The 14045-nt window shown below is 40.9% G+C and overlaps 1 protein-coding gene across 1 annotated transcript in view; it reads right to left on the bottom strand.

Annotated features, from left to right (window-relative positions):
* insra (insulin receptor a) overlaps positions 1-14045 on the bottom strand; it is a 95760-nt gene that overhangs the window by 33663 nt on the left and 48052 nt on the right. The window contains exon 3 of the mRNA XM_072440783.1: positions 2664-3000. Coding sequence (XP_072296884.1) covers positions 2664-3000 — 337 coding nt within the window. The remainder of the gene's footprint in view (positions 1-2663; positions 3001-14045) is intronic.

The raw sequence follows: 14045 nt of genomic DNA, 5'->3' as shown, positions 1-14045 counted from the left end.
CATCCATGGAAACAGCACGGTGGACAGCAAGTATGAAACAGAAAGTCCACAAAGACACGGCACACAGAGTTCCAGCTCAAAACACCAAGTTCCTTTGTCCTTTACATATATTCTTTATATACAAACAGAACCGTTTGGACTGGTGAAGTGAAATGTTGCTGTTTTGGGGACATACTTATGTGAATTTAAGAATACAATTTTATTTTAAGCAGAAATTCCTTATTTGTTATCTGTTTATTACTATACTATAACATTTAATACAAATATTATTTAATATTCTTTTTAATGGTTTACGGAATGTACAAAAAATAAGAGATTTCTTGATTAATCAAAGAAAATAATCTATAGAAAATAATCTACTCTATTAACCGATAGCTGCAGCCCTAGATTAGACTATTACTTTGTAGACTGTAGGAGTTTATTAGGCATATAAAAGACTTAAGTAGAGCGCAGCAGAAAAGAGAAGGGTTAGGGTTATATGACAAAGTGCAGCTGTGTTTCTGTTTCGCCCACAGATTTCACTGAGCGTTTGGCAGACGACTCGTATTTACAGCTCAATCAGAAACCACGGCCGCGACAGCGACAGTCTCAGAGAGGAGGGAGAGAGGAGGGAGAGAGGAGGGAGAGAGGAGGGAGAGAGGAGAGAGAGAGGAGAGAGAGAGGAGGGAGAGAGGAGGAGAGATGAAGAGAGAGGAGGAGAGAGGAGGAGAGATGAAGAGAGAGGAGGAGGGGAGAGGTGGATGTCAGGTCACAAATCAGAGCAATACTAAAGAGTCAAATATGTTTGTATGGACCTGTGTACAGTATGACTGCTGCTCTTTAAATGTGGTAATGTTTTACAGTGACAAGATTCATCTGCTGCTCTAATTTTAGCCAAAACCTTGATTTATTCATGTTTAACCCTGGTTTAGCCCTGGTTTAGCCCCGGTTTAGCCCCGGTTTAGACCCGGTTTAGACCCGGTTTAGCCCCGGTTTAGCCCCGGTTTAGCCCCGGTTTAGCCCCGGTTTAGCCCCGGTTTAGCCCCGGTTTAGCCCCGGTTTAGACCCGGTTTAGCCCTAGTTTAGCCCTAGCCCTGGTTTAGCTCTGTTTTTTGGCCTGGTTTTTGGTCTGGTTTTTGGTCTGGTTTTTGATCTGGTTTTTGGTCTGGTTTTTGGTCTGGTTTTTGGTCCTGGCTTAGTCCTTGTTCATCCCTTGTTTTGTGCTGGTTTAATCATTAGTTTAATCCTGGTTTAGTCTTGGTTTGGCCCTGGTCTAAATCCAGTCTTATACTGCATAAAATAACACTTTTCTGACTTGCCGTCATTAAAATGAACAATAGACAATAACGATACCATATTGTTAATGAACTATGTCATAATGAAACCTCTTGCTTTGCAGATCCCAGCTGCTGGTGTGAAAAGACTGAGCAAAAGTGAAAACTGAGAGAAATGCTGAGTCAAATCTGTGGGCACGACTCAGCGGGCACAAAATGTACCGCCATCGAGGTCTATAATCTGACACACAAACAGAGCCGCCAACCAAGAGCCAACATCCTGGAAATGACTGAGTACAAACATGTTTTCTGTATTTATGCTGTAAAGACAATGCCAGCTCCTAAAACTGTTTAGTTTGATGTTTTATGTGAACCTTTGGAGCTTTTTGAGTCTGAAATAAAGCTTGAATATGAATGAGTAAAGCAGAAATAACGCACAGTTCACTGATGCTGCAGGTAATTCCAAACTCCACCACCTCATTCCTCCTCCTCTTCTTCTGCACTCGTCTACACCATCTCATCTCTCAAGTCATCTCCATTTATATCTGCAGAGCCCGACTTAAAAGCAGAACACTGTCAGAGCTGACTTTACAACTTCTCACACCTTTGACTAACATTTGTTGCTTCAGCTCTTGTGAGACTCTTTAGTGGCAGTCTACAAAGTCTGTTTGATGCAGGACAGGCCTCGACTTTCTCTCATTGGTTATTCCAGCTTTCAGGGAGTCGGGAGATTGAGAGAAGTATCCTAAGCATCCTAAGCATACTAACACTAAAGGTTTGTGTGTGTTGTGTGTTGTTACCTAAAGCTTACTTGGGTTGCTGTTTTTTGAGGAGTGAATGATGAATGGATTCATTTGTAGAACAACTTTGACGAGCTAGTAGAACTTAATGTGAAGATGGTGCTCCACAGTCAGGTCCTACAGCAGGTGTGTTGGAGAAGGCGTGCGTAACTAAGAAGTCCTGCTTGTGAGGTGAATATTTATTTACAGGTGAAGAGGCAACGTTTCAGCAACCAGGCCTTAATCGGGCCAAACCATTGTGCTACAAGCTAGAAGAGCAGAATAGAAGACTAAAATTCAAAAGATCTCTATTCGAGCCACGAGACGAATCGCAATCGAATCAGAATTTGAATGGATGCTATTAGCAAATCGCAAAGGCTGCAATAAAGTGTGATTATTTCCTCCACAATCAACCTTGTAGTTTATATCTGTACAAACATGTTCTGAAAGACATGGTTTGCCAGTTCATATTCAAGTCTTTTTGCCAATTCTCCTGAACGCTTTTGAACTGTGCACAGATAATAATCATTGAAACACAAATAGCAAATCTAAACGCAATTGAAATGAAACAATTACAAGTCGATATTCCCCCCCATCCCGCTGAGCTCTGATCTGTCCCGCTGACACTTACGCAGAGGAGTTGACGGTGGTGTAGCCGGAGGGACACTCGGGGATGCAGGCTCCGTTGTGGATGACGTACTCGTGGCACTCCAAGTTCTTGCTGCGCTCCTTCTCCCGCTTGCACTTGTTGTGGAGCTCCTGGCAGAAGGAGAAGGGCACGCACCTCCAGCCGCGGTACAGGTAGTGGTTGGGAGGACACTGCTCCACACAGGTGTCCTGGTGCTGGAGCCCCCTACAGGCCACGCAGTGCGCCGCAGAGTTGGCTTTGGAGCAGCCGCCCAGACACTGCTCGTGACAGCACTGGTCGTCTTTGGTGCAGGCGCGGTGTTTACAGTGGGCGGGGCACACTGGAAGAGGCGAGAGGAAGAGGAGAAAGTACAGAATATTAGTTTAAATTCACATTCACAACGCTCTAAAGTGGACGGCACTTACGCACACAGTACTGCTTAGTACAAGTATTGAACAGGGCCTGAGGCTCATATCACTGTACTAAGTTGCTATTATTTGAAAACTTAAGATTGGGATAAATGTTCTAGAATGTCTCCTTTCCACTTAAAATAAAAACATGTGAATGAGAATCTGCTGCTTGTTGTGGTGAAATGTCACAATGAAGAGGTTCAGGCTTATCAGTTCTGAACAGGAAGTCAATGCACCTGTTTCCATTACAAAGCTGTTTGTGATGTAAAATGATGATCTACTTACAGTATGTTATAGTTCAATACTAAGTACTTTACCTGAAAAGACATAATGTCTCTTGCCCGACATTGCAAATGATTTATAATCCATGACATACAGCCCTTAACAACGATGATAAAGGAGTTAAAACAATATGATAATAACCTCCAACACTCACATACCACACTCCCACAGGATCATTCCACAGACCTTTGGGTTGGTGGGCGATCTCTCTAAGACAGGGGTGATCAATCATTTCCCCCTTGGCATGTGGCAAAGGGCCAGGCCACAATCATTGGTGAAGCAAATTCTCATCATTATCAACCCTTTTATGTAAAAGATACGATATTTGATCTATTATTTCATTCATTTCACGTAATCTATATCTGCAGTCACGAAAACAATAAAACAAATGGAAAGAGTAGCAATTATTTTTAAGACTTTAGGGGGGGGGCGGATTAAAACCAGCCACGGGCCTGATCCGGCCCCTGGGGCCACAAATGCCCAGGTCTGCTCTAACCACTGAGCCACCGGTCCACAGCACACTGAAGCCAAAGCCTTCACTACAAATAGATATTTGCCTAATGATCTGAAGCTTTTACAGTAGATAAGCCTTTTTGTCAGATAAATGTTAGTTTATCCAGAAACACTTCCTGCTGCTGTCTAAACTACAAACTGTTATATTGTTTATGTGATGCTACTGCAAATATATGTTTTAACAATGCATAGTTGCAGTGTACTTTTGTATTCGCTAAACAGCAACCACAAAACCGCTTGTTAATAAACAAAGGCAATTTACCTCCCCAAAAACTATTATTGACAAAAGCTGTGCCCCCTGCAGAGAGCAGAGACTATCTCCACTCCACACCACGAGTCCTGCAGGAGGAATCACAGCTATTAACGTCAAGAAGGAGGAGAACTGCAGGGAATCTCCTCCAGCAGAACACCACATTCAAAGAGAGGACAGAGAAGTAAACAGGAGCAAGTTTTACAAATGGGCTACAAAGAAGAAGAAGAAACAGTCACTTTCATGTATATTTATTTGTAGATTATGTTTCACAATAAAACTTCAAGCTCTTTTTACTGTCACTTTCCAGAGGGAAACTGTCTCTGACTTCTAGACCTTCACACAAGGCTTAAACCTTTCAACAATAAAATGTTAAATATAATATAATAATTATTATGAAATTGCATAAAACACATCATTAAAATCATATTTTTTAAGGCTATAATTCTATTGAACATGCCATAAATAATGAAGAGTAATTTCCTGAGTACAGAAAACAATAGAAAGCAATCAGATTTGTGTTGTTTTGGAGGTTACGTGTCCAGAACCGGCCGCTCAGTTGTTTGGCCTGCAGACGGCAAGTGAAGGCCCTGTGTTAGCACTGAACCAATCAGATTCTCCCTTTACTGTTGACTGACAGACAGATTAGTCCTGCCCACGCCTTCACCGAGTTTAAGTGCAAGAACTAAAGATATGATGGATTGGCCTTTCATTTTTTCACTTTGGTCTGATAATGGGACTTTTGTGCTATGTAAGTTGTCCTAAAACAGGACAAGTGCATCTAGAAGAACCGAGCTAACGCTACAATCAAAGGATGACACAGAGCATGAAGCAACTCTGAATGACAGACTGGAGTCTTTGGGAGTACGTCCCTGATGCCCTGACAACATGTACAACACGTGTGGGATAAACTCCTCATTTGGATGTGGTGAAGGAGCAGCCGTGGTGTCTGAACCGTAATGCATTCACGTTATATCTCCATGGTTATAAGACGATCTGCGTGCAAAGGCAGCTAAGGTGAGAAGTAATGTACAAAACAACAAAGTGCTGCGTCTCCTCCAGTTGTTTCTGGTTGTTGACGGTGATGTGCTCGTGCTGCATGTGGTTGTATCAATCTGCTGATGATGAGATAAAGAGCGGAGCGTTTCACTCTGTCCCACAAACGCAGTGTCGTGAGTTTCAATCCCGACTCTAACAGTTTACTGCATGTCCTCCCTCCTCTTCATCCCCCATTTCTCACTCATCTGTCCTCTTCAATAAAATGTAAAAAAAATAGATTCAGTATATCTGACTTGTGGGATGAAGTCACATGTGTCTGCAGCGGCTCAGCGCTCCTCTGAGATGCTCTTTAAGGTCGCTGAGTAGCATTTGGAAATATGAGAGTTTGAAGGCCTAGTTTCTGAGGTCAAAGTTCACCCCTGACAATTTCCCACATTTACTCTGTGCTCTGTAGTTGAAAATGGTAAATAAAGCGGAGAGAGAGGCAAAAATTATTTCATCCATTTATCCGCCCTGTAAGTCAGGGGGCCGCATTTTGAAACTTCTACAGAGCAGAGGGCCACAGACAACCTGCAGATGAAACTTTGCATTTGACTTAGTTTCGATGCCTCCACCTTTAATAAGACTTGGAACATTAATATTAGGTTGGTATAACATAAAAACATACTTGAATCTTTCCAATTTTCTAGTAAGAAGTACTCCTTTTTGTTGTTTGGGCCATCTTAGCAGGAAGCCTGAGGGCCAACAAAAAATGCTCTGAGGGCCGCATTTGGCCCCCGGGCCACTGTTTGGACATTCCTGCTGTATGTGCTATTTTAAAAAAAGGAGGATATTATTGACAACATTAATTGCATATGGCACAACTTAAATAAATTATCACAAATTTGACATCAGATGTCTTTCTCAATACTACTTTTACAATTCTTCTAGTAACAATCAGAGCCTGCACACAATCTATTTGATTTATCTTTAATTATCTGAACTATAGATAAGCCGTTCTAAGACCTTTAACTAAATGACACTGATATGTTTTATAGTTTATGGCTGAAATTAATAAATGATAAATGCTCATTATCGTGGATTGATTAAGCTATACAACTCATCAGTATTGATTTAATCTTTACAACATAACTACACTGGAGTGAGTAGTGCTCATTTTCCTCACAGATTTGACAAATGCGCTCAGTCACTTCAGTGTCTCGCCCCTGAAGTCTCGTCAACATCAGCTTAAGTGTCTCCAACAACAACAGGTCCAAACACGACCTGCGCGCTGAAGAAATAAACAAGGAAAGGCACGGCAGCAACTCAGGACTTTCAAATACATCCTCAACTAAGTATTCTATGACCGTGCACGTTATATAACAGCAAAAATGTGAAGCATTTCATAATATAATAAGACTTAATCACTTTGAGAATTTGTTCACAAACAAACAACAATTTTAACAGGTTTCGTTCACAATGTTCTACATGAAAGTCTTTGACTTTATCATCATTTCAGGTTCTGGGCAGGGAATTGGGTCGACAAACATATTACTAACATTCATTTTATGGCTTAAAACTTTAAACTGACCACGATCACGATTTTGTACATTCAATACAAAAATCCATGTATCCGAGTTCATTTGTGAGAACAGAGTAGACTGTCTGAACGTCTCAACTGTTTTTGCAAAATCTAAAGTCTTATTTTGGATGGAAAAGACAGTGTGTACATTTTAATAACTGTTCATTTGGCTTGCAATATAAATTCAACAAAATGAATTCCTAATCTACCGTACAAATGAATAAATTCAGATTTTTGGCGCTGCACCCGATTTTTACGGCCTAAAAAAAATAATAATTGAAAAACATAACTACCGGTAGTTTATTTTAAACGGTTTGCAGTGGCCCATACGCATTAATCACTTTATTCTATTCTATTTCTTTTATTTATTTAATCATTTCTGGCATCTTAATTATACACCGCGATGAGTTTATGAGTGCTTTTCACAACTTTCAGTTTTGCCTTCACATCAATGCTAAAAACAACTAGCATGCTAACAGTGCTCTAGCATTACTTCCTGGTCAGCGGCCAATAAAAACGCTTAATAATTAGACGCAGGCAGCACACAGCGGACTTATTTTGTCCCCTAGAGCAGTTTTTACTATGTATTTGTACTGTTAACTTAAGTAAAATTCAACTTGATCACATTTTGTAGCTTTATTTGTACTTTGCATTTAGCTTTCGTAACACCAATCTTCTTATTTGTATTGAAGTATGTCTTTGGAATAGTTCAAACTTTATCTTTGACTCTGTATATGTTGTACGCACAGCAACAGATAAATAAAAGATTTTTTTTGGAACGTTCCCACCAGAACAATAGGCTGCAGTGTGTGGTTGAAAGAGCGCAGTGTCGTTGCGAGCTGTCTGCCCGGTCTTGCGACGACACGCTGCTGGTTTATGTTCATGCATGTGGGAAAGGGCCCTTATGTAAAGCCGGGCTCAGATCACAGGTGAGCACCAGCCTGTGGAGATGGAGCCCAGAGAGAGGACACAGGAAGATTAGCTGTTCACAAACACACAGGGACGCATGACCAGCAGCACAATTCTAATGAGTTCAACCCGGCTCGGGAAATAACATACTTAGCACTAAATCTGGGCTGGGATTTTTTTTTTTTTTTAACATGATTTTCTGCAATATATCACAATTTTTAAAGAACAAAATACATTCTAACTGAGTTTCTTCTTCAAGCCACTGTCAGAACAAACTTATTATAAAATATACCCATTTCAGGCTTTTAGATGGATTTGAAAACACCCCGTCCAAATCATTTTGTCCGGGGGTACGGGGGAAAAAACAAGTAGCTTCGGCATTCTCCGGACCACGGCTCGGCAGCCAATCAGAGCCAAGGACACAAATTTCGTCGACCAATCAGCACGCAGCATGCAAATTTTCACTTGTCAAACGCTTCCCGGCCCGATTTAATGATAATATTCCCTTTTTTCCCTAAGATTTATTAATAAAATGGCCGTCCCTGCACTCGAAAATGCCCGTCCACATTTTAAAATACCCCGTCCAAAACACGGGAAGACGGGTGTCCATCTAAAAGCCTGACCCATTTAAATAATCGAAACAGGGCGTTCATCAAATGTACAACATAGACAAGTCTCCTTTCTCTAAAAAGAGGTGTCACATAATCATAATGGAAAATATACAAATAATGATATCAATACTGTATTCTCTATTTAAGCCACGCCCCTCAGGCACGAGGCGACCTGAACCTCCTGCCACAAGAACCCTGTCTTACCCTTTGACCTGACTCATGAACACTTATCACCTGCCACTTTAACTCTTACTCAAACCAATAACCACTCATTGCACTGCTCATTTTTGCACTATTCTGACCAACTGTAAATTGTGTATATATTCAGACCTATTTTATTATTTATGCCTTTTTTATATACATTCTGCTACTATTATTAAACATTGTTGCTCCTTAATGACAAAGAAAGGTCCTAATATGTGAATCCTGTTTACCGACAATGGCAATAAAGCATTCAATATTTCTAAAAAGCCATTTCAATAATATTGTAAAAGGACAGCTCCCAGAACAGATCTGCTTCATCAGTGCACTTAGGCTCCAAGAAAAACAACATGGACCCCCTGTATTCTCTCTCTCTCTTCTCTCTCTCTCTCTCTCTCTCTCTCTCTCTCTCTCTCTCTCTCTCTCTCTCTCTCTCTCTCTCTCTCTCTCTCTCTCTCTCTCTCTCTCTCTCTCTCTCTCTCTCTCTCTCTCTCTCTCTCTCTCTCTCTCTCTCTCTCTCTCTCTCTCTCTCTCTCTCTCTCTCTCTCTCTCTCTCTCTCTCTCTCTCTCTCTCTCTCTCTCTCTCTCTCTCTCTCTCTCTCTCTCTCTCTCTCTCTCTCTCTCACACTTCCCTTCTTTCTTTCTCTCTCCTTCTTTTTCAACCTCTTTACTCTCTCTACCATTCTCCTACCTTTCTCTTTCACTAGTTTCTGTCTCTCTCTCCCTCTCATTACTTGTGTCTCACTCGCTCTCTCCACTTACCCTTTGTCATATTCCCCTTCTCCCCGTCTCTCACTCTTCTCCCTTCTCTCCCTCACCCCTTCTTTCTCCACATCTCACTCACCTCTCGCCACCTTTCTTTCCCTCTTACTTATTAACTTCTCCCTTTCTTCATACTTCCTCTTCCCTCCATCTTCTTCCCTATCCATTCTCTTTCCCTTCTTTCCTTCTCTCTCTCGCCTTTTTCACACTCTGCTTCTCTTTTTACCACCTCTTTTGATCTCTTAACCCCCCCTCCGCCTCTACCGTCACCCTCTTTCACACCCTTTCCTCACTTATCCATTCTCATATTCTCCTTCCCTCTCCCCCATCTCTCCTTTCTCTCACTCCACTTACTACTCAATATCGCTCTCTTCTTTCTCACTCACTCCATTTTTTCTTAACATCTCTGACCTGTCTCTCCTTCTCACCTCCTACCCTTCCTTTCTCTTCCCTCCATCTTCAGTCCATCTCACATTGTCTTCTCTATCGAGTCTTTCTCGTCCTCCATTCCCGTCTCTACTCATTTCTCCCACTCACGTTCCTCACTCACCCATTCTCATACTCTCCTCTCTTTTATTCTCATATTCTCCTCCCTTTTCTCTCACCCCCTTTCCACTAGTTTCTCCTTTACCTCTCTCGTTCACTCAAACACTCTCCCTACATTATTTCCCTTTCTTTCATTCTCCATCTTCCTCTTTCTCCTCATCTCTCACAGTCTTCTTTCTTTCTTTCCTTCCCCCTGGCTTCCCTTTCTTCTCCTCCTCCTCTCGCTCCCTTCCTCACCCTTCTCTCTCCTTCTCTCCTCTCTCGCTCCCTTCCTCACCCTTCTCTCTCCTTCTCTCCTCTCTCGCTCCCTTCCTCACCCTTCTCTCTCCTTCTCTCCTCTCTCGCTCCCTTCCTCAACCTTCTCTCTCCTTCTCTCGCTCCCTTCCTCACCCTTCTCTCTCCTTCTCGCCTCTCTCGCTCCCTTCTCTCTCCATCTCTCCTCTCTCCCTCACCCTTCTCTCTCCCTCTCCTCTCTCCCTCCCTTCCTCACCCTTCTCTCTCCTTCTCTCCTCTCGCTCCCTTCCTCGCCCTTCTCTCTCTCTCTCCTCTCTCGCTCACCCTTCTCTCTCCTTCTCTCCTCTCTCCCTCCCTTCCTCACCCTTCTCTCTCCTCTCCTCTCTCGCTCCCTTCCACACCCTTCTCTCTCCTTCTCTCCTCTCTCGCTCCCTTCCTCACCCTTCTCTCTCCTTCTCTCCTCTCTCGCTCCCTTCCTCACCCTTCTCTCTCCTTCTCTCCTCTCTCGCTCCCTTCCTCACCCTTCTCTCTCCTTCTCTCCTCTCTCCCTCCCTCACTACGGTGTGAGAGGTGAGGAAGGTCAGCTGCAACATGAGAATGGCAGGAGGAAAAGGGGCGATAGAAAAACAAACAATGTAACGCCTTCGTGTACGTCAGCGCGAGTCCCAATAATCTGTGCCGGGACTTGAAGGATTTAGTCTGAGCGGAAAACACACAAATCTTTGGTGTTTTGTAAAAGTTTGTTTCGTAAGTTCGCCGCAAAGTAACTCCAGGAATATTAGATAATTCAAACGGTTTTAATAACGCTTCAGTCGCAACAAGAGAAAAGAAAGAAATGGACAGTTTAAGAAGACGTGTGATGCTGCGATGATGTCCGTGGATCGTTATTATGTTATTTCATATTTTTCAATGCTTTTCAATGCAAAACTAATACTTAAACCATGTTGGGAAGAACACTTTGAAAATGATTTTAGTTACAAAACACCTAATACCTGCATTGCATTATATTATAGTGTGAACACATGACATAATAAAACAGGTTTTGTTCTGCATTTATTTATAACATAAGAGAACCTTTGTCACAAATTTGCAATTTTTATCACAAATTCAGAGGTTTGAAACCTAAATTTGTCTCTCCAAGTATCTGTACCGAAATACAGTTTCTCAAAATAAGTGCTAATTTTGAATTCTGAAACATATTTTCAGTACATTCAGTTACTTAACACTACACTACTTAAATAAATACTATACATCTTATCTGAGAAAAATGTAGATCTAATAATGTTTTTGGCACATTTTGTCCCTATCAAACTCCTTTTCAATACATTTAATCTTTTTGCACCGCAAGTTTGCACCGTTTTGTTGTATATATTTGTATTCATGCCAATTTTATTCGTAAACAATAATTTTTTGCATTATTATTTATTGTTCAATATCACCGACGCAAATTCCTCTAACACTGGCAGCCCTTTTTCTGCCTCTGCAGCCCACCGTTCATGCTCTTCCTCACAGCGGCGTCGCAGCGAGCTTCGCCTGAGCTGCGACTCCTGATCCTGAGCCCAGATCCGGTCCAGAGCCTGTGGCCAGCCGCAGAACCACCCTCAGCTTTAGCCAATGTGTTGGCTAGCTGCAGACGCTAGCCTTTCAACTGGCCTCTCCCATTTCCAGAGAAGACATAAGCTCGGTTTAACCCTTCGTGTGTTTTGGCACGTTGCATATCAGGCTGAGCGGGACACGCGCAATGGGAAGGCATGGGAGAGGACAAAAAAAAAAAAGAAAAAAAAAAGGAGTTTAAAAAAAGAAAAGGAGCCTCAATGTACAGGGCTGGGCTGAACCTGAATGACATCTGGCACAGTTTGTTCTCAACGCTTTGTCACGGCCAAAAAACAGACATCGCAAATGTAAAATAAACGCGTTATCAGTGTTTTTTCAACTTGAACAACATTATTTTATCTACGCGTTTTTAAAATGTTGGAAAGTGTTTTGTTTTGGGGGGGTTTTGTTAGGAAAAAAAAAACAATCAGTCTGTGGGTCAAACTCTAAAATGGCCATTCAAATGTTGTCCCGGGTTAAATAAAGAAACTAAAACAGCAACAATAGAAGCAATAAATGAGATAAAATACAACTGTAAACTGCACCATAAAGACTTGAAGAATGATTTGATAGAGGCGCCTAACATGTTGAAATTCATAATTCTTATTTAGTTCAGAGGAATACCTTGAAGTCCAAAATACAGCAACATTAGAGGAGAATAAAACACATTTATAGTGATTGGCGCTTCTTTCAATTGTGACATAAAAGCCCACAAATATCAAAATGGTTCATGACCCTTTGGCCCATTTGAAACAGGCTGGAGTGAACTTTAATGACTGCATGAAGTGGCTCTTGATGCTTTGTAATAGTGACATAACTCTGAATTTAACCATGAGTTTTTTGTCATATGGATTGATTTGTGTGAAAACAGAGGAACACTACCACAGAATGTTTAAATATTACATTTCTATAACACACAGCCAAGTTCAATGGAGAGATTGTGGCCGTAATGGAACACTAAACTGATGACAAAGCCCTTGAAACGTGATAAATATTGAGTCAAATTTCAGGGTAAATAAACAATATGTGCTGTTATGTCTGTATAAAATGGCAGAGGAAATGTAGAAAATGTCTGGGGGGGAAAGGGAGTGTTAAAATCTACTGGAATTTGACAACTTAGTTTTGTGGTGCGATGGTGCAACGTTAGCTGTTTGCTAACGTTGCCTCTGGTGATGAGCAGGTCGTGCCTCGTCATGTTTACGACTCGTTATATCGCTTATATCAATCCTCAATGCTCTATCAGAAGAAAAGAATCACAGTAGCTTACATAGAAAACCATTCCTTTACCCGAAAACAAAATACATTTCTCACTTTAATTTATGTTATAATAGAATATGAATAATGGTGTGTGCTTAAGAGGAAATAGCATGAAATAGCATTATTGTTGCTACATATTACATTAAATACATTAGTTTTAAAGAGATACAACGCTAGATTATGACTTTCACAAAGTAATTTATTCTCTTTTTGGGCACAGATTGCCTTCTTCTTCAACCCTCATTTCAACGTGAAGTCGTATTTTTGGGTGTATGTTTTTGTATGTTCACACGCTTTATAAATAAGACCCCAGATCTCATTCTGAACCAAGGCAATCGTATCATCTGAGCCACCTAATGATATTTCAGAAAACTATTGCACATAATTGACATCTTGTAAGCCGAGTGTTAAATATTGTATTGACTCTTGTTTATGACCTGAGGCAGACTCTTCTGTGAGAAGCTTTTGACCTCTGAACCAGAAAATGTGCTCCAAGATAAAAAATACTGTAACGTTAACGCTCAAAAAAGAAGAAACTTGAGTTATGGTGTAGTCGTCAAAATATTCGATATTGTTGTAAAATTTTTGTGTCAAGAAAAATGATTTAGTGTTCTTTACAAACAACATCGTGTCAAAACAAAAGTGAAAAAAAAACTCTTACTTATTTGATCCACAATGACATAAAAATCAACAGTCCAGGCACAAATAAACAATTAAACATTTAACTTCATGGAAAGGTCTAAAAAATAAAAATAAAAATAGTTTTAACCTAAAAATTAAGTAATTACCGGGTATGTTATTTTTTTTACGTGATTAAAATTACAATGTAGTTTTATAGGGTTTTACTGAATATAGTCTCCGTCTTACTGCACATGCATTTATTTATTTAATTATTTGATATATATATATTTTTTTTATAAAACATCAAAGTCTGGCTTATGTAGCATTTTTCCATGTTGTAGTCTTTAGTCTGTAGTTATTAGTGTCCACTCCTTGGTTGTCTGTTCCTCCTGTCATCCTGTTTGTGTGTGACGGCCTTGTTCCCAGTTGCCAGAACAACAGTCCAAAGATATCCATCCATTGTTTCCATTTCAGGACGTACACGGTGCCAGTCCCACACATGGCGATCCAAAAGCCCCTTTACAACAACACCAATTACACAGCTTTTGGAGCAGAACAAAGAATCGGTTTTGAAAATGTTTTATTGTATTGCATCTGGGCCTCAAAACCTCTGCCATGGACACAATGAATGGATAC

This window comes from Eucyclogobius newberryi, unplaced genomic scaffold, assembly GCF_026437365.1.
Source record: "Eucyclogobius newberryi isolate DKJ021-1_F unplaced genomic scaffold, fEucNew1.0.hap1 SCAF_12, whole genome shotgun sequence".
In the NCBI taxonomy this organism is placed as follows: Eukaryota; Metazoa; Chordata; class Actinopteri; order Gobiiformes; family Gobiidae; genus Eucyclogobius; species Eucyclogobius newberryi.
This window is presented reverse-complemented; position numbering and strand designations above follow the sequence as displayed.